The sequence below is a fragment of the Sceloporus undulatus genome, chromosome 4 (assembly GCF_019175285.1).
Source record: "Sceloporus undulatus isolate JIND9_A2432 ecotype Alabama chromosome 4, SceUnd_v1.1, whole genome shotgun sequence".
Lineage (NCBI taxonomy): Eukaryota > Metazoa > Chordata > Lepidosauria > Squamata > Phrynosomatidae > Sceloporus > Sceloporus undulatus.
This window is the reverse complement of record NC_056525.1, coordinates 199805849-199827713: the sequence shown is the minus strand read 5'-3', so window position 1 is coordinate 199827713 and position 21865 is coordinate 199805849. Positions and strand designations below refer to the sequence as shown.

At 37.5% G+C, this 21865-nt stretch overlaps 1 protein-coding gene across 1 annotated transcript; it reads right to left on the bottom strand.

The window, feature by feature from the left end:
* Positions 1-455: 455 nt before the first annotated feature.
* TGS1 (trimethylguanosine synthase 1) lies at positions 456-21644 on the bottom strand. The gene is made up of 13 exons (XM_042465349.1): positions 21488-21644; positions 17543-17607; positions 16464-16651; positions 14217-15048; positions 13495-13603; positions 12131-12217; positions 10462-10636; positions 7368-7698; positions 6898-7068; positions 5202-5345; positions 3943-4159; positions 2788-2866; positions 456-732 (listed from the first exon to the last, which is right to left on the bottom strand). The coding sequence occupies exons 1-13, from the start codon at positions 21598-21600 to the stop codon at positions 616-618; spliced, it is 2628 nt and encodes an 875-aa protein (XP_042321283.1). The 5' UTR covers positions 21601-21644; the 3' UTR covers positions 456-615.
* Between the last annotated feature and the right edge of the window lie 221 nt (positions 21645-21865).

The following is a 21865-nucleotide window of genomic DNA, read 5'->3' as shown; positions in this document are numbered from 1 at the left end:
GGCAGCAATGAAAGACAATGTTACGAGTGTGACAACATTCCATTAATGTTTCTCTATCTGTCTGTCTACACTTTCACTCTCCATCTCCTTCCTTCCACCCTCCAAAGATTCCTTTTTGGCCAACTTCAATGCCTTTTCAACTTCAAACTGTGCATTCCTGTCTTTTCCCAGCTTTTGTATTCACAACTTTAACACAACTTTTCACATTTCTGTCTCTCCCTCTGGTTATTATCCCCTTTCATCTTACCTCTCACCAAATCCACACTACTGAATCATATTATTTTCTACTTTTAAAAACAGATAAATTTTGTATTTATAGTACCTGTCACTGAAATAAATAGGTCAGCCTCTAAATTTAATGTAAGTTTGGGAATATTAATTATAACTATTAAAATATTAACTAAAGTCTAATAGTGAACCATATCTTTATCACTTCAATGCTACAGAAAATCTTGTTTTATTAAAAACATTTTATTAGTACTACAATACATATTCCAAACCATTTCTTCTTAAAAAATATGACAGCCACTAATTTTAGAAACAGATGAAGGAATGAACTTCAGAAATATCAAATTATCAATTTTGCAATGATTAGTGGTTTCTTCATCTAAGCCATCATGATGTGTCTTGTCTGATTAGGTTTCCAAAATAAGCAGTTATGGTCTTCAATCTGTTGTTAAGAAAATTTTGTTCTATTTCAACTTTCCCTCCTGGTCCAGCTAAGGAAGCTACCTAAAACGTAAAACACACAAACAAAAAGGAATAATTACATGTCACAATGCAACATCAACCATATTATAGTATATCTGAGAGACAGATACAAGTGCAATCACAAACAGTAACCTAAGTCAGTGTTTTCTTTTTTGGTGAGGAGAACTTCTTTATTCATGTTACTCTTTCCATCAGTAGCATACTAGTTACAGAAAGATATATTGAACCAGAAAATGCTTTTCTCTCCCCACTCCTATAATCCAAGTTCTCCATTGACTAAAATTATATCCCCATCAATAACCTGGAAGAATCTTTTTGGATCAGACCAACGTCCTATATAGTCCAGAATTCTCTGGGCAAGCAAAAGCTCAGTGCAAATCCACAAGCAAGACATCAGCATGTTAATGCTAATACTCCCCTAGTTGTGTAAAGAGATGTTGCCTCTGATATTGGAGATGAATTATAACAACTTCAATTAGTAGCCTGTAACAGCTTTATCTCCCATGAATACACCTTCTTCCTTTTAAAGTTGTCCAGATTTGCAGCCACCATCTTTGAGTAGCAAGGTCCAAATTTCAATTCAAAACTGCTGAAGTTGTAGTTGCATGGTCACAAGCTCAGAGCGCCTCTTTGGGGTTTGATCCAGGTATACTGCTTTGGAAGTGTGGACTGCTGGTCTCACAAATGCTCCAACATTCTCATCTTGATTAGAAAGGGTGTGGACACATCAAGACACTTATTGAGAAAATGGTCAATCACCATGACATCTTTCACATTTCAGGACACTTTAAAATAATTTTAGCAGAAACACTTTTTTACATTAATAATTTATATTTCTTTAGTAATATACATATTCTTGGAGGGTTGTTATAGCTTAATCTAATAACTATGTTGTTGTTAACTGCCCTTGAATTGACTTTGACTCATGATGACCTCATGAATGAGACACCTCCAAGACCTCCTGCCTTCAACACTCAGCTCAATGGTCCTTTAGTTACTCTTTTGTGCCTCCTTTTTGATACGGGAATATTTAGTTTCCAATCTCTGGGCCATTGATTTGTTTTTTTATATCTGTTGGCATATTTTAGTTAGAACTAAAATCAATTCTGTCTTTATAGCTTGAAACAGTTCCTTTGGTATGTCATCTGTCCTGGTGATTTATTCTTCCCAATTGCTTTGAGTACAGCTTTTACTTCACCTTTCACTTTTACTTCACAAATTTTAGGTTCATCTTCATGATTCTTCCTCCATGTGCATTTATCATCTCTTTTATACAGCTCTTCTGTGTATTGCTTCCATCATCTTTTTTCTTCTTGTTGGTCATGTATTATGTTCCTCTGCTGATCATGCAACATTCCCCTCCTCAGTTTAAATTGCCCTTTGATTTCATGGATATTGTGGGAAAGATCTCTTGCTCTTCCTTTCTTTGTTGTCAGCTTCTATTTCTCTGCATTGATCAATACAATAATTCTCTTTATTCTTGTGCACAAATTATTGAATGGTTGCATTCATGGTTTTGGTTCCGTTCCTGTCTCCCTTTTCTTTTGCTTCTTGTCTGTCCTTTACTACTTAAAGTGTTTCATCTGTTATTCACTGATTCTTCTCTTTCTTTATAGCTACAGATAGCATTTCTGCTTTCCTCCTTGACTGTGTCCTTGGCTTCTGTCCAAAGTTCATCTGGTTCTCAGTCAATTAGGCTTAATAGTAAAAATATTTTTACAATACTTTAAATTCTGTTGAGATGTTCTTCATATCATATTTTGGCATGATGACTGATTTTGTGTTCTCCTTCAGCTTTATTCTAATTTTTGATATTAGTAGGCTATGGTCTGTGCTGCAGTCTGTGCCTGGTCTTATTTTTGCTGCAAGAATAGAATTTCTCCATCTTCTGCTTCCAATTATGTAGTCTATCATATTTTAACATGTGTTAGATCCACTATTAAATTAAGACTGGCAGGCAAAAATAGTGTTATATCCACTATTAAATTAAGACAAATCTTCAGATTTGAACTGAAGACTTAGTTTAGTTTTCTAGCCACTGTGCTATACTAGATGTACAAGTAAATTACAACTTACCTGATCTATGTCAGCATTACGGGGAAGAAAATACACAATGTTGTTGGTAATCTTTTGTGACAGCTTGAAAATTTCAAATGTAGAAAGAAGTTAAGGAAGAAAGAAATTAAATACTGCTTCAATTGGAATATTTTAAATAATTCTATCCCTTGACATTTTCAATAACTCTATCCATTGACATTTCAAGTGTGGGTCTCATGTTTCTCTGCCAACTCCCTCTGGGTCTGATGATATTAGGGGGCATGACCAAAATATGGTGTCTATGCACTTGATCACCCTACAAGAATAATTATTAACCAGATGAGAATTATTAAGATATATGAATACGTGATCCTGCCTCAGGACTAAAGAGGAGACTTAATAAACATCTGAACTCTTTCAGTCCTAAAATCTATTAATTCATTTAATGCTGCTATGTTTCTATATCTCACAGTTAGATCTGTTGAGTACCTGTTCTACTTGAGCATCTGTTCTAATTCAGAAGGACAGGCAACTGTCCATGTTGCTGATGATTTTTTAAAAATCCCACCAAAAACTCCCACAAGGCCTAGAATTCATTCTCCAACTTTTTGTCATCTCCAACAAAATGGTTTCATGTGTTCTGGATATTTTGGCAGCATAGGAAATCTGCCTTCACTAGAGCAAATTCTGGAAATAATTTTGACTCTGAAAAGCTTCTTCATGCCTTCTCTAATATCAAATACAGTAGTTTGCAAGCAAGACAACTTGTCTCAGAGCTTATTCATAATCTTAGTACTCTTATGTCTGGAACTTACGCTAGTGAAATCTCTCAAGAACTGATTTATAAGAAACAGTCCACAACTTTAAATCAACTCATAGGAAAAAGGGTATAATAATCAATCAAACAAGATGGTGAAAATGAAAATGCCTGTATGCCTGCCCTATAATTCTCTGGATTTCCCCAGTCTTAAATATTGACCATACCAAAATGTTTTAAACTTTTTCTGCAACAATGACAACAGAAGCTAAGACAACAGAACAACTGGCCTCCCTGCAATTCCAAACTGACGAGGATATTAAAATCTAAAAACAAGTGATAGATGAGAACTCCCCAAGTATATAATATATATAATACAGTGTTAGCTTTTATTTTGTAAAGAAATAGCAGTGATTGGATAATTTGTAAAAGGATATCCATCAGGATAAATCATGGTCTGAACATCAAAAACTTCTGCAGTGGTATATTCAGGGCCACCCCATGGAGGACTCAGAAACACAACATCTGCTTTTAAACAAGATGCAAGATTCATGAAATCTCCACATATGAACTCTATTCGGTCAGCCACTCCATACACTTCTGCATTATTGTGAGCAAGACGGATCTTCACAGGATCAATATCAACAGCAATGACTGAAAAACAAATCATTTTAAACACAGATTAGATAGAACAAGTCAGTTCAGTGATTGGTGAAGCAGTAAAAAAATTAATACAGTGTGCCTGCTCTATAGGCGGGCACACCATAGGGAGCTTTCTGTTTACACGGAAGCCGCATCGCTATTGAATGAACAGTGCATGTGGCTGCCGCATGTGAGCGCCGCCGCAACCACGAGCCCCACCATATAACACCTATTCTGAAAGATCTGCACTGGCTGCCTATTCGCTTCCGAGCACAATACAAGGTGTTGGTTATTACCTATAAAGCCCTACATGGCTTGGGCCCGAGTTACTTGAGGGACCGCATCTCCCCATATAATCTGCCCTGCACACTCAGAACAACCGGGAAGAACTTGCTAGAAATTGCATCATCTAAATATGCTACTACATCCCAGAGGGCCTTCTCAGTAGCGGCCCCACAAATCTGGAACAATCTTCCTGAGGAACTCCGCTTGATCACCCCCCTCCTAGAAACATTCAAAAAGAGGCTAAAAACTTTCCTCTTCTGTCAAGCCTTCCCCTCTGGAAAATGAACTAGAGTATTCTGATCCCATCAACTTTTTGCCTCACCCTTTTAAATGATTGTTTTTAGATTTTAGATTGTATATGTATTGGTTTTTATCTATTTATGATGTGTTGTAACTGGTTTTAAATGTTGTGTACACCGCTTTGATCTTCTGGAAAAGCGGTATAGAAATAAAAATTATTATTATTATTATTATTATTATTATTATTATTATTCTATTAATGAGGTCGAGCTTACATGGGATTTGCCTTACATGGGTGTGTGTCTGGAACAGATCCCCTGTGTATGGCTCTACAGTACTTACTATTGAAGAACAAACCTTGTTTAGCTTTAACCATTGTGTTTTCCTTGTACATGCACAGTTATCTGATCAATTTACAGTAACAATCTTTAACTTTAAATAGTACAATTAAGATTTTCCAATATTCACCCAAACACAGATAGTAAAATTAATATGTGCATGAAAGAGAAAAGGTAATGGAAACATTTACCTCTTTTTGCTGCCAAGGCAAACTGAATTGCATTTCCTCCAACACCACAAAATGCATCTATTATGATGTCGGACTTGAAGGATTGCCTTACACGGTCTGCAATATGCTCTGCAATTTTCTCAGGTGTAACAGAAAACCATCCCTCTGATAAAACAAAAACAAAACAAAAAACAGTTTGTCAGATCTTTGAATGAGGAATTAATCTGAACATAAATTAATCTGATCAATTAATCTGATGTGGAAAATTAAATGTATTCCGGCTATTCCAAGCAATATCCTCAAACATCTTGACATCTTTTATTGAGAATAAAATTACCGTATATACTCATGTATAAGTTGACCTCATGTATAAGTCGAGGGCAGTTTTTGGATCCAAAATCATGGACCCGTGGATAAGTCGAGGGGCAAACACTGGAGGATGTTACAAAAGATCTAAGGGGGGGGGGAACAAAACACCACTTCCCTCTGTATATCTCACTCTCTGGATCTCTCCTAAGCATCAGTCTCAGTATGGAAAAGGGGAAACAAATCTCAGCATGCGCGTGCACACACACACACAGTCTTCCCCTTACCAAAACCATCTCCAAGGCACATGGCTTGTGAAAAGGAGGACTGTCTCTCTACTTGTCACCCCCAGGACTCCCAAGGCTCATAGCTTTCAGAAATAGAGGACAGGGCTTTCTCTCTCTCTCTCTCCTTCTCACCCCCAGAACTCCCAAGACTCATGGCTTTCAGAAATAGAGGACAGGGCTTTCTCTCTCTCTCTCCTTCTCACCCCCAGGACTTCCAGGCAAAACGGAGTATAAGCCTGGGCATACTTTCTTTGTGTTCCTTCTCTCAGCAGCATCTTGTCAGATCTGGCTCTGCAGGAAGGCTGAGAGCCTGGGAAACAGACACACACACACACACACAGAGGAAGAGAGGAGGAGAGGAGAGCTGGCGTCGGGGCTTCAAACAGGGAGCCGTTACAAGGCTACAGAGAAAGGTGGGCACTTCTTTCACAAAATTTATTAGCATTAACTCATTGACCCTTCCATAAGACTACCCAAGATTTTGGAGTTCATTTTGGGGCATAAATTTTTCGACTTATAGTCAAGTATATATGGTAAATAAGAAAGAATTACAAGGAAAAGGAATATCTCCTCCTTCAGATGTTTTTGGCCAGTGTTTACATGAAAATTCAATTAAAAGCAGCTAAAAACAATAAAATATACAACATCAGACAACAGCATCAACAGGCAAGACAGGGATCATAACTGCCATAATCCCTCACCACTGCCTATGATGGCTAAAGATAGAAGCTGCAGTATAATAATGTGTGAAGGGACACATATTCTTCACCTCTGGCTTATTGTGAAATCCTGGTTTGATGTTCCCAAACAAGCCAAAGGTTGTTGAATTTATAATCATGACTTGTTTGAGAGGAATGTATCAGGATCCTGGGTCATATGTCACAATAAGTTAGATCTTCTTATTATTTTTACTCGTTAGCCTGAAATAGGATCAAATAGGCTGCATCCATTAGAACACTGCTAATTCACAGTAAATCAACCAATCCTGGCTATTGTGATGTATTAACATGCCAGGCTGTAATATCACACAATTTATACATATTACTTCATCACCAACTTCTTAATCACTTCAAAATAATGTAGCTTTTAGTTCATATAGCTCGCTATTACTATTACGAACCTACCTCTGTCTAACTGAATCCCTTCATCAAACCGAGAGAACAGCCTGTACCGCTGTGCCCAGTATTTAGCCAGTTCTGGATCAGCAGCTATTTCAGGGGGTAGAGATGGTTTATTTCTGTTTTTCTTCTTCTTGGCCTTTCTGTTTTTCTTCTTTTTTATAGCATTTACTTCACCTGCACGATGAAAACCACATTGCCTCATTAGATCATCATTCCTGGCTTTAAATTTTTTATTAAGAACCTATTTTGATCTTATCATCAGCAAATGTACTTCTTTCTTCACTTTCAGCAGAATGAGTAAACACAAAGACATGGCTAAAGGACCTTGTGGGGCGATTTTCTAGGATGCTACATTCTTAAAACAAATATAAAACACTATTTTTCCTCCCCAAAACGAATGTTCACATGTGTGTGCATAAAATGTTATATACATACAATTTATTTTAAAAGCTTTACTTAGAATTATCTCTCACCTTCTGTTTCCATCTGCAGATAGTCTGGAATATCCAGAGGAACTAGTTCTCTTTCCAAAGGACATACTTCTGTTCTCATCTCATCCTCAGGCACCTGAGAATTACAATTACTTGCTGCTATCACCAGCTTTTTCTTCTCAATGCTATTTTTTTTAATTCTGCTAGAATTTGAACCAGGAAGTAGCAGGTCACAGTTTTGGATATTTGAATTATTTTGTGAGCCAGTATCATTTTCCTGTTCTTCTGAATCACTGCTGGTGGAAGCATGAATTAGTTTGTTTTCAGATGTCTCTTCCATAGGTTCATTCACTTGCTTCAAGAAACTTTCGACCTAGAACACCAAGCATTACAAAACATAAATTTGAACAATAAAATAAATTTGTAAATACATTGCTAAAGATTTTTTTTTAAAAAATATACACACTTGGAAAAGGATATCCATCAATATAAATCACTGTCTGAACATCAAAAACCTCTGCAGTATATTCATGGCCACCCCACAGAAGACTTAGAAACACAACCTCTGCTTTTAGATGGGATGCAAGCTTCATAAAATCTCTGCATATGAACTCTATTTGGTCAACCATTCCATAAACTTTTGCATTATTGTGAAGTGCTGCAAGACCCCTTTGCATTCTGATATTCCAGACTAACACGGCTGTCTCTGAATACTTCATTTTCTTATCAAAGAACATCTAAAATGCAAACTATATTTTGGCAATTGGGATATTAATGTGCACCCCCATTCGCTTCAAGTGGGTCACTTTTCTCCCATTTTCAGTATGACTTTAGTTTGAGTTTTGCAGTATGTGCAAATTATTTTAAAAATGGTCATTATACTATTTCAGTTCCAACATTATGCCATAACACTTCAAAACCTCAGAAAAAGAAGCAGCTGAAATAACGCTAGCCAAATAGCCAAGCACATGATAACACAAGTAAAATAATCAGCATGGATAGCAGAATTAATAACAGGGAATATATCACCACAACCCTGTGGAATTATTGTAAAAGCAACTGCAATATTAGCAGTAGAATTATGTTAACAATGGCCAGTAATGGCCTTTTGACAAATTATAACTCAGGGGTAGGCAATCTTTTTGAGCCGGGGGCCGGGTTGCTGTCCTTCAGACAACTGGGGGGCCGAAGCCAAAAAATAAATAATTAAATATTTTTTTAAAATTAAATAAATATATAAATAAACCAGGACAAATGTAGGACAAAATTTTCAAATGGAAGATACTTTTTTTAAAAATATGGAGGACACGAGAAAAAATTTGCTGATTTTTAAAAAAACATTAATATAAATGCATTTTTCTGAGGCTTCTATAGACAATTGCCCCCCCAAAGGCCCTGGCGGCAATCGGCGGCAGGACTGGGCTGGGGCCGGTCCCAAGGCCTCGCCGGGCCACATCCGGCCCGCGGGCCGCAGGTTGCCTACCCCTGTTATAACTGGTGGTATTTATATTAAGTGCAGTAATAGCCATGGAAATATAATAAATACTAAAAGTAATAATGGACCATAAGGACTTTATGGATAATCATGTAGAATGGTTCATGCAATAATAACTGCAATAATAACTCAAGTAATACAATCCCAATGTTAATAAGGAACTTGTGATGCAGTAGAACATGGTCTATGTAATCGAGACTGCGGTAACAGCCAGCAATGTCAATAAGAAAAGAATAGTAAGTGTCAGTAAAGACCTTGTGATGCATTATAAAATGGTTTATGAAATAAAGATTGCAATAATACACTAAGAGATATAATGACAATGTTCATGAAGACCCTATGAAGTGGAACAAAAGGCTCATGTAATAAAGACTAGATAATTGCCAAAGGAACATACTAACAACATCAGTAAGGACCTTGTTAAGTATTGTGAATGGTTTATGTACTAACGACTGTGATAATAGCCAAAAAAAAAATATATTATAACAGTGGCCAATAACTGTGACCTATGCCATATGGACCATATGAAGTAACAACCAGATATATGTAATGAAGGCTACAGTAATCACCAAACAAATATAGTAACTATAGTCCAAAACACACTGCAGAAATAATTCAGTTTGAGACTGCTGTAACTGCCCTGGCTCAGTGCTAGGGAATTCTGGGAACTGTAGTTTTGTGAGACATTTATCCTTCTGTAAGAGTGTTCTGGTGCCTCAATAAATTACAATTCCCAGGATTCCCTAGCATTGAGCCAGGGCAGTTGAGGCTGTCTCAGACTGGATTATTTCTGCAGTGCGTTTTGGACTTAAGTTACTAAGGACGTATCAAAAATATGGATTATGTACCAAAGACTGCTATAATAGACCAAAGGAATATGGTAAGTGGCCAATAACTGTGGCCAATGTGCAGCTTATAATGCAGCCTATAAAATGTTTAATATAGTAGCCTGCAATAATAAGGAAATGTATGTAATGACTGCTGCAATATTAACCATGGCAGTAATACCTTACAATGAGGTTAAAAAATTAACTATCAGCATCTAAGAATAGTATGACAAGCCAGATAATAATGAAAATTAAGTAAGGAAAATTCAATGTAAAAATGCAAAGAACATGCAGATCAGATAGGGACACCCCATAGCAGGCATCCAAAACCAAAGAAACAATCAAGGTCCAAAAGGAGCACATCACTGAGTGCCAACAGAGTTGGAAAGGTGCGTAAAGCATGGGCCATTATAACCAACATAGAGTAATAGCAGATAGCAGAACTAAGACTGGTAGGGTTTAGATCAAACTTAGTACAGGCAGTAATTATAATACAAATCCATAATAGTAAAATTCTTGAATAATGACTACTCAGAAGCACTAATAATAGGCAACTACACTGTGGCAAGGAAACAATGGAATGCATCAAGTGTCTGTAGATGGGAAAGGCAGGAAGCAAAGTATGGTCCTTTTGTCAGACAATATATACTACAAAATGCATAGGTGACAGGTACCTGTGCAGGCCAAGGGAAACATGAAAATTAGGACATATTTGATACCATAAATAAGATATCTAGAAAACAATAAAAAATAGAAAGCTTAATATATTTTCCCCTACCAACTCTCTTAATTTATAACAGCAAACAATATTTACCTTATTCAGAGTTTCACTCTTCTTAAACACTACCATTTCAGGCTCTTCTGTAAAAAATATATGTTTGTTTTTGGTCTTGATTGTTCTGCGCATGTCCAACACCTTTGATTTAAATTTCATGTTTTTATTGAGATGAGTTACTTTCCGTTCACTAAAGCCAGGAATTTCTTTGTATCTGGGAATAAACACATACACACATAAAATTTCACCCTACCTTTCAGTTTGAGAAACAGGTAGAACCTATTTAGTGGAAAAGATTTTTTTCAGCTTCACTTGATATTTACTGGCTGTGAATTCTACTCTTGAGATTCTCCTTTAAATTATGCTATATAAAAAGGCCCACACAACAATTTTTATTTTTTTGGAATCACCTTTATCAACTATCAGGTACAAAACCCATTTTTCTCTTTCAGAACCCTCCAGTCTCCTAAAAATGCCAAAAACTAGGAAAAGACTGGGAAAAGCCACTTCTGGTTTTGAACAGCCTGCTCTCCTAATGAAATAATAGATTGATAATTGCCGGAAAATGCTAGCAAAAATGTTGATTTATACCGGTAAGAATAGTTACATGGCTGTATAATACAGATACCATTAAAAATGAAGAAGGGGGAAAAAAGCCTGTGTAGTCACAGATGCTTCCTTAGAGATGTTTAATTCCTCAGCAGATGAGCATGTATATCTGAAGAAATACAATGTATACCTTAAGATGGTTAAGGAGATACAGGCAACAGAACTCTGTATTCTGTATGAAATGTCTGTGTAATGCCTTAGTAGACACTATGAAATTATGAAAGAACTTGATGATAATGGATAAAAGGCTACATTAAATGCTTTAGTTCCTATAAAAGTAAATACCTAGAAAGCCATGTAATGTGATGTATGTAATGTATGATGCAATGCAATGAAATTAAGGTAAGGCCCTGGACATTGCTATGTTCGTGTTTCTCCCCAAGATTGTTATGTTTATATATCTATGAATGCCTATAATAAATAGCCTAAGAGTACAAAAGAGCCTGCTCATTTTCCATATAAATATCCTGAAATTTCAATACTTAAGGATGCTTAAGTGGAATGTTATTATTAACTTGGCATCCTGGTTTAACCACCATTATGTATTGGTCACCAAGGAAAACAGAATTAGCTGACATGTGGCAAGGGCCCCAATCCCTCAGTCCAAGAGGTGGGCTGGGGAACCATGCCTGTTTCACAGAAAAAGGGAGGTTTCCTGGAGGGGCTGACAGCTACATAAACATCACTGGGGGGCTGTAAGCAGCCCCAGGGAAACAATGTATTTTGATACATTTATAGCAGTGTAGCAGAAGGATCTAATAAACTTTGTACCAATCCTTTGAATAAAATGATGACTTTCATTCCAAACCAGTTCCTGAATCCTACCTCTAAAAACTAAGTAATTCTTGTTCACAAATGTACACACACATTCATTTTGTTTGATCGTATAAAGCTTTTCTGAAGGCTAGGAAAATGTTATACTTCGACAATATTAAGTATTATCAAAGGTTTCTGGAGAAACTGAAGTAGCATTTCAACACATAGAAACCTCAATTGCATTTCAACACACAGAAAAAAGATATATTACACACTTCAAACCATGAACACTAGTTTTAGTGAAAGATCATTTAAGACAAACAGAGGAAACATTATCAATAACCTTCGTCCTGTACCATGCTTGAGCCCCAGGAGACCAAAAACATTTTCTGGATCAGCCTGAGGATCTTCTTCAGCATCTAATTCATGACTGGAAAGAAACCACAATACATGTGTTATAATTCATAGCAAGATGGAAAAAAAACCACAATTGTTCATTGTCTTATTCTTTGAATTAAGGGTAAACAATTTTTAAATACTTATAAAACAGTTAACTATGTAGAAAAATTATAATTATTATTATAAATTATAATTTTCTTCAGCTTGTTAACAATTTCAGAAATGTGTTACATCTTCAGAAATATATTTCATATTATCTCAGGCCCGAAGCAGATGGATGGCAAGGAGTGGTCCCTGGCTGTTCCAGCCGCAATCAGCCCAGGACCACAGTGACTGCATGGCCAGCTTTCAAAGTGGGCCACAGCTGTGGTCCCAAATGGGGAGCTGCCAGGAGTTGGTTAAATCTACTCCTTTTTCTGGCACCTTCGAGACACCTTTGGTGGCCTTAAAACAGCTTCTGGCCACTTTGGGGGCATGTGTCATCTGAACACTGTGTCCTTGAAGCGGCCAGAAACTATTTCTTTTGGGCCATCTGTTTTGGGCCTCAGACAATGTTCCTTTTGGTAAGAAACTATTTCCAAAGCTATCTTCAGTGAAACTGTCATAAATCCTTTTTGCCCAAAAAGCAAATATATATACATATATATATATAACCGTTCTGACTTAAGAACCATTTTCCTCCAATGTAGAGGATAAATTATGGCTAGAACCTAATTCTGAAACAAGGGACAATCTTTTAATAATAATAATAATAATAATAACAACAACAACAACAACAACAATAATTTTAATTTATATTTCCTGCCTCTCCCTGCAGATCAAGGTGGGATTACAACAACAGAAACAATGGTGCGGTACAGACTGGCCTTTTGTGCTGTGCTGGTGCCGATTTTAGGGTTAGGGAGCATGCACCAACTGCACGCTCCCTAACCCTAGTATGTGTGGGGGGGCCCCATGATTGCATGGCCCCGCCCACACATCGCACGCATCGGTGATGTCACAGCTGCGCAGCGTCCAAATAGCGCTGCACAGCTGTGATGCCACCGCACCATCCTATGGTGCTTTGCTGTGTTGCAGCTGTGCAGCAAACAGGAGCTGCTTCTAAGCGCTCCTTTTTTGCTGCGCAGCGGTACTGTGACATTTAGTTGCTGCAGTAACGCTGCGCAGCAAAAAGAGGCGGCCTCAGCTCGCCTTTTGCAGGCGTTATGTAACATGCCATTATTACAAGATAAAAAACTACAATTTCATATAAAATACACTCAATAAAACAGTGGAGGATAAAATGAAAAAGTGTGATTGATAACCTGCCTCCTCTTTAATTTAGCATGTTTATGTTCAGGTGGCTGTTCATCACCATCACTGTTATTGTGTGACTGCCCACCTCCTGTGGAAAGTGCCTTGGACGACTCCTGTGAAACTAAAATGGAAACAGAATGTGAATGAGAAATTATCACAGAGACATTATTTCTGAGCCTTTTCTTACTTGGAAACTGTGGTCTAATCTAATGAACTAGTTATCACATAGTAATTCTATCTCTCCCACCCACTTATTAGGTTTAAGCACTGAATTTTAAATATCAGAGCCTCAAATACATTCATACTTTCTGTCCTTCTTGACCTTGGGCAGGGTTATTATTATTATTATTAACCTTTATTTATGAAGCGCTGTAAATTTACAGTGCTGTACATGCAATCTTTAGAGAAAAACCAACCGCCAAATTCCTTGTTGCTTTGTCACTGAGATACATACTGTTGTCACCACACAACTGAAGAAATCTTAAAAAAAAAAAAAAGAAATCTTTTAAAAAAGAATGGAGGATTTTCATGGAATGGATGCTTTAATCAGAGGGAAAACCTTAAAGCCATATGAAAGAGTAGGAGGGGAATTTTGACCTTGATATATACAGGTAGGTCATATTTCAAAGGAAGGAACTGGCACAACTACCTCTGACTATTCCTTGCTTAAGAAAAGCCTATGAAAATCATGAGGCTGCCATAAGTAGACAGGCAGTACATACAAATACACCAACCTGTTTGGTTAGAAGACCCATGTTCAGAAGATGTACTTCTTTCCTTTAGATTCTCATCAGATTTCTCAGTTCGGTTAGAATCACAAGGACATGACCTTTCCATGCTTGTTAAATTGAGTCCTTGACTATCATTACTATCAACCATGTTTTCCAATTTGCTGTCTTCTTCTCCTTCCGAGCTCAGGTTTATTTTACTGATCTCCATAAGAATGTCATTATTATACTGATCATCATTTAGAGTTGGATTACCATCACAGTTGGCAACAGAAGGAAGAGAGCAGAAACCTGAGTTCAGAACTTCTCTGAACTGTCCATCTGCACTAACATGCTGTGTCCTTCCTTGCTCTATTTCTAGCTTACTTGTATTCATTTCTGGACTATGGTTCTGTGCAACATCCACAGTCCAACCTTGACTTGCCCAGTAATGAAACTGTTCCCAGTAATACCAGTATAGTTCATTATAGTGCTGCTCCCATTTTTCCTTCATTTCAGGATTATTCCAAGGCTCACTTATGGATAAAAGCTCAGAATTTACATTCTCCTGTTTCTTCTGCCAACTTTTCCAAAGAAGTCCTTCTCCATATTCACCCCAATATATTTCCCATTTTTCTTTCAGATGCTCATCAAGTTGGTTGTCTCCATTTTCACAGTGTTCATCAATCTCCTTCTTAATTAGGGATGGATCATCAGAAAGAGAGTGGTTATCTTCAATCTCAGGGTCTTCTTCTAAAGTCTCCTTCATTACATTGAGAATATCTTTTTGCAACATCTTTTTCTTTTTCTTCTTTTTCTTCATCACTTTGTTACTCCTCTTATGAGTATTCTCTGATTCCTGAAAAAGATTAAGTAATAAACTAATTTGTGAATGGAATGTAAAGTTCTGATACAACAGAACTGTGTCATTCATTTAATACAGGCCCATGGCACTGCTAGACTGTAACAAGACCAAGCGATCATAATGTCTTGCCAATTTCATTATCTGCAATTTGTTATCATCTTAATTTAGCAACCTAGCAGAATTTGCTTTTTGGTTGTGCTTCCATCCAAACTTTTCTATCTACATTTTATAAAAGCCTATTTTTCTTGCTTGTTTCACACATTTCAATGCAGCTCTCATTGTGCAGCAGGGAGGGTAATAACGTCCTCCAGACCCAATAACCCTAGCTAACATAATCAATGGTGATGAATGTTGAGAGCCCAGCAGAACCTGAGAGCCCAGCACTACCCATCAGAACTAGCAGAGATGCACTCTCAAGAGGCTGTTTGAGAAATGAGATTATTTTAATATTTTTAGCATAGATTTTTCTCTTTTGACTTTATTGTTTAAATTCACAAGCACTCACAGGATGAGGATAAAAACTAAAGAATACAAGTCTCCTTTAACAATAGAAAGGTGGTTCAGAAATAATGGTTTCTATGATTTACTAAGTAGTACAATGTGTTAATCCTATCAAATATTCTAAATTCTCTAGAATAGCTTTTGAAAACTAATTCTACAATATGAAGTCGAAGGCTTTCATGGACGGGATCCATGTTTTTTTGTGGGTTTTTCGGGCTATGTGGCCAAGTTCTTGAATATTTTTTCCTGACGCTTCGCCAGCATCTGTGGCTGGTATCTTCAGAGAATTCTGCAATTTTAGAAAAGCACAGGCCTTTTGAATCCACAGACCAATTTAGCCAGAAAAAAAATCATACCTTAAAATGATGTTTGTGAATTCTGAAAGGATGTTTATTTATTAATTTATAACTGTCATTACATCAGCTCACATTTCACTTCCATTTATAAATATCTTTTAATGCTATTGCATTTGAGAATTCTTTAATCACCTGAATCATCATTAACTACTACAGGAAATAAAATCTCATCTATATTTTTCTATCAGGCTGTGTACAGCGCTGTGTAAATTTAAAGCGCTTCATAAACAAAGGTTAATAATAATAATAATAATAATAATAATAAGGCCAGAGGCTGTCATATAGAATTTATGAAGCCACACCAAAACAAACAAAGAAACCAACCAACCAACAAACAAAAACATTCTTCAAATTTCAGGAAAAAAATCTCTCGAACTTGATTTTGCTATGAAAAATATTCAATGTAAATTCAAAAAATTGCCAAAATTAAGATTAACAAAAATGTAGATGATCTGTTCGACTTTGTTTGTTAATAGCTCAGGTTACTTTTCACATCAATCATTTTAAAATAACACAGAAAAACAGCGGTATGAAAACAAACGGAATTTTTACCATCATAGTCTTATGGGTTGCCAACCCACCAAATTGTACAGGCAAACCCATACTCTTCATAAGTTCTGTCTCCGAATCTAGTTCAGTATCTTCCACTCCAGGGGCATGGCTGTGTGATGACAAGTCAGCAGTCCTAAAGGCATCATGTTTCTGCTCATTGTTCTCATCTTCAGTTACTTGATCTTCCTCTGTTAACATCCAATAAAATGCTGGAATTACACTTTAATTTCATCTTCAATTTGCTATAGGTTTCTGGTGCAGAAAAGCAATACTAGCATTTTTTTTTCCTGAGCAAGCATTCTGTAGCCAACATTTTTTTAAAAAAAGTAAAAATTCTTCATTTAGGAGAATTCTTTCAGGCTTTTAAGAAAAAATTTTTTTAAGGATCTCTTGAACATGCCAATATACAATAAGTGCATAATCAACATAAGTGTTTTTTCAACACTGTGTGTGTACCTAGATTAATTTAATTATTTTAAAAAATCAAACATTTAGAGAACTATTCACTTCTGCAGGCATAATTACAAGAGCCGGTATGAAATGTTGAGCTTTTGCTTTCAGAATTGGGAAGATGGCAACGAACTCTCCTCTTGGAGACCTCACCCCCACCTGCTTGCCCTAAACTGCTCTGGAGGGAAATTTCAGAGCAGGTTTTTGGGAAGTGCAGAGGGCTGGGCATGGGGTAGAAACCCTAACACTACCACAAGTATCACATTGGATTTAGATCAGTGGAAGAGAAACATTGGTCCAAAACACTGCAGAAATAATTCTGTTTGAGACTGCTTTAACTGTCCTGGCTCAGTGCTAGGGAATCCTGGGAATTGTAGTTTATTGTGGCACCAGAGCTGTCTGATCGAGAAGGCTTAATGTCTCACAAAAATACAGTTCCCAGAATTATCAAGCATTGAGCTAGGGCAGTTAAAGCGGTCTCAAACTGGATTATTTCTGCAGACCATTATCTCATATAGGATATTCAAAATATGCATTTAAAACCAGACATTATAAGCATAATATGGTTGCACAGTAAATGGGCCATATAGCTGCAAAAATATTTATTTTATGTTTCATGCATATCTTACCTATACTGTTATCTCCCTCTTTGACATAAAATCCCTTTAAGCCTAGTTTGTACAATTTCCGATCCCTGGAAGAAAATGCATAAATACATTACTTTTAAAGCCATAAATGAAATACTGGAAATGAAATACTGGAAAGAAAAAGTATACAAAAAAGAGGTCTTCTCCATACTACCGTTATAATTTTTTTAGAACATTACCCTAGCATTTACTCAGTATTTCAGTACAGGATTCACTTGTATATAGGTTGGGATAAATAATCTATAATGTACCTTGTCTACAGAGGAAAAGAGGTTGTAAAAATGTACAAAATGATTGAAGTGTTGCCACTAAACAGAATAAGGAAGATCCAAGCATCCATTCCAAAATGGAGAAGAGACATGTACTGTATCAAGTTAGAATTCCTTAGAAACTGTAGCATGTCCATTAAGCCAATGCTTCTAAACTTTTTGTTCTCCAGATGTTTTGGACTTTAGCTCCCACAATTCCTGGGCACTGACCCTACTGGCTGGGACTTCTGGGAACTGAAGTCCAAAATATCTGGAGGACCAAATGTTGAGAACCATTGCACTAAGCAGTTTTTTCCACATTGACTGTGAAACAAATAATGAATTAGCCTATTTAGACTGAAGTCATTATCCCCAGGAAGATAATGGAAATCCTAACTGTTCAATCTTGGACATCAGTTCCTCAAAGTGCTTTTTAAATTTATATCTTTATATTCTGCCCTTCAAATATATTATCAAGGTGGCTTACAATAAAATGTTTAAAACACCATAAAATACCAGATAAGACTAATAGGGTTATGAAAGCAAAATCCAAACAAAAGCAATCAATTTGTAACCTTCCATCCTCCATACGCTAGAATAATAAAACAGGTTGCATAAGTAGCACAAAAACACAGAGAACGTGCTGAATTAATCTCTCTGGGTAGACTATCCAAGTATACAATACCCTGTATTGGGAGAAAAGTGGGATATGAATCATCAGCATCATCTCACAATCCTTCAGACAAGTATATGTGGAGATATCTTGTCCACAAATTGTGAAGTCCCTTAAAGCAGTGCTTTGCAACTCTTTGTTGCCAAAGACTGCAACAGACACGTATTTGTGCCAAATGCCTTCAACTGTTTCTTTCTATCCCTAAATTCACTGCAGACCATGAGCCAGGCACCAGTCCACAGACCACCAATTTGAGCAGCCCTCTTTTAAAGGGCAAGACCTTAGGTTTGTGGAAGCCAGTACAGTTGGTAGACAACAGGTCCAATATGTTCAAAAAGCCCAGCTACTAGTCTACCTCCCATATTCTCTATTAACCACAGCTGACAAATTCAAGGCCAATATATTCAATAGTACAACAACATTCTCCCCCAAATTCATCAAAAGGAGGGCAAAGTCCAGGCTTTCATCCCAAACCTAGCTAGCAAAGTGCAGATTCTAATAAGCACATTCCTAACTTTGCGTTGGACAATAATGTAGCTTAACTGAATTCCCACTGAAATCAATGGGTCTTAGCTCAGGACTAAGCAAACAAATTGAGAGCCAGCATTGTGTAGAGGTTTGAGCACTGGCCCATGACTCTGGAGACCAGGGTTCGAATCCTAGCTGGGCTATTGAAGCCCACTGGGTGACCCTGGGCATGTCACTCTCTCTCACAGGAAGGCAATGGCAAATCCCCTCTAAAGAAACTTCCCAAGAAAACCCTGCCTTAAGGTTGCTGTAAGTTGGAAATAACTCCTTGCATCCTGTTAGTGATGCCCCTGATTACAGTACAATTGATGCTTGAAGGTAGCTTGTTCCTATTGCTTTTTTACCCATCTGTGATTTTCTTTTATATCTGATGTTTTTTAATTTGTCTTTTCTTTCCTACATTGTAATTTTATCTATTTCTCTATCTAATTGTTATTACTTTTAGAGTGTACGCCTCGGGCAGGCTTTTATATATTCCTTAATTTTACTGACTTTGTACAGCGCTGTGTATAATTACAGCGCTTTAGAAATAAAGTTTAATAATAACAATAATAATAATAATAATCTAATTCCAAAGAACCGAACAACAAAAGTAAGCAAGCTGTCCCGCTGATTTCTATTCAGCCAAATACTATGAAATTCATGAGGTCGCTGTAAGCTGACAGTCAAACTGAAGACACAATTGTTGTTGTTTTCTGCCTTCAAGTCAATCTTGACCTATGGCAACTTTGCTAATCACTGTCAAAACTATTTTGTTAGTTGGCAGCCACTGGAGTGGTGATAGTGGGACTCTTTCACACTATTCACCACTATGATTCCACTGCTGCATCCTGTGGAAATCTGGGTTTGGTGAGTCACTAAAACTCTCTAAGAATTCAAAATGCTTGTCCCTAGACTATAAATCCTAGGATTCAATAGGATGTTGCCAAGGTATGTTAAAGTTGAATGATAGCATGATAATTGAGTAGTATTTTTTTAAAAAAGCAACTGTCCCATCCTACAGAGCAAGAATGCAACTAAGGGTGCGTCTTTACAGTGGGCCCTTGATATCTGCTGGGGTTTGGTTCCAGGACCACCACTCCCCCACCCCCCGATACCAAAATCCATGGATGCTCAAGTCCCATTAAAGACAATGGGATAGCAAAATGGTGTATAAATCGATGGCAGGTTTTGAGGCCAAAATTATGGATCTTTATATGACCTGTGGATAAATTGAGGGTAAAACTTAGGGGCATGTAACAAAGGATCTAAATGATGAAGCAAGGGAAAACAATGCCAAAGAACGTACAAAATTTCAGCAGACCTAACTTTGTGCTCACTTTAAAGGGTGGATGGATGAGAGAACAGAGGGAGGTCATTGTTTTCAGGACAAATTACACTCTTTCCTTTCACCAGGGATGGATCCCTTTTTTAAAAATGAGAGTTAAAGTACAGTACCTATACTGGATAAGCCGACTCAGTTTATTGGGGGTCAATTTTTTTAACCTAAATTTCTAGACTTATACAAGAATATATATAGTATATATACACACACATGTATTTACATATTTTCAAGCTGGATGGTTGAATCTGTAGCTAAAGAATATCTTTATGCTAGTCTCATGAAACTGGAATAAGCCTTCTCTTCAAAACATTTGTCATTGGATAACATGGGGGGCTGACTGTACTCTAGAAATAAGGCAGTAGTGCTGTAGTTCCATCCTATGGATTTGTAGTTTTACTGGGTCTTTAGCCTCTGATGCCAAAGAGTACTGTTGCCCCTACAAAACTACAAATCTCAGGATACTATAGGATGGTGCCATGGCTGTTAAAGTGGCGCTCATTATCCCTACACTCTAGAAATAATGCTGTGGAGCTGCAGCCCCATCCAACAGTATTTTACAATTTGTAGTTTTACTGGATGTCTGCCAAAGCGTGCTGTTGCCTCATGTTGTTGTTGTTGTTGCTGCTGTGTGCCTTATAGTCGCTTCTGACTTATGGCAACCCTAAGTGGGGGAAAACCCTTATCATGGGGTTTTCTTGGCAAGATTTGTTCAAAGGAGGTTTGTCACTGCCTTCCTCTGAGGCTGAGAGAGCGTGACTCTCCCAAGGCCATTCAGGTCCAAAACACACTGCAGAAATAATAACCCAGTCTGAGACCTATTTAACTGCCCTGGCTCAGTGCTAGGGAATCCTGGGAACTGCGATTTACAGTTGCACCAGAGATCTCTCTTAGAGTAGGCTAAACTACATAATAATAATACTAATAAAGCATTAAAATAATTCATTAAAACAATCGAAGACAGTTCCCAGAATTCCCTAACATTGGGGCCAGGGCAGTTAAAGCGGTCTCATACTGCATTACATTCAAACCAGGGTGGCTGGTGCCTCGCAGAAACTACAAATCCCAGAATCCTGTTGGGTGGCGTTCCACGCAGCGTGAAAGTGCATTATCTCTGCAGTGCAGACGCCTATCAAAGAGGTCACAAAAAGGCTCACTCGACGAAGGTGCGGGAGCACAAGCAGAGGATGCTCCTGGAGCCCTCTCCCTTTCCCTCCTCCTCTTCTTCTTTCTCTTCCTGCAGGAAAAGCAGCAGCTCTGCCACCAGCATGGCTGCCTCTCTCTCAAGACAAGAGAGCGCTCCTCTTGGGGGAAGGAAAAAGCCAATGGACCAAGCTCCGGGGAGCTATAGAGAGTGCACTTCCGGCGGAAGTGGGTCCTCCCTTGACGTCACCAGCATGAGAGGCGGACCCAAAGGAGGCCCTCTGTCTTGCTGCTTCTTGAGGGGAAGCTGGTTCTGGCACTGCAGACTAGCTTCCTCCTTTTCAGCCTTTTGCCCAGGAGGAAATAATAATAATAATAATAATAATAATACC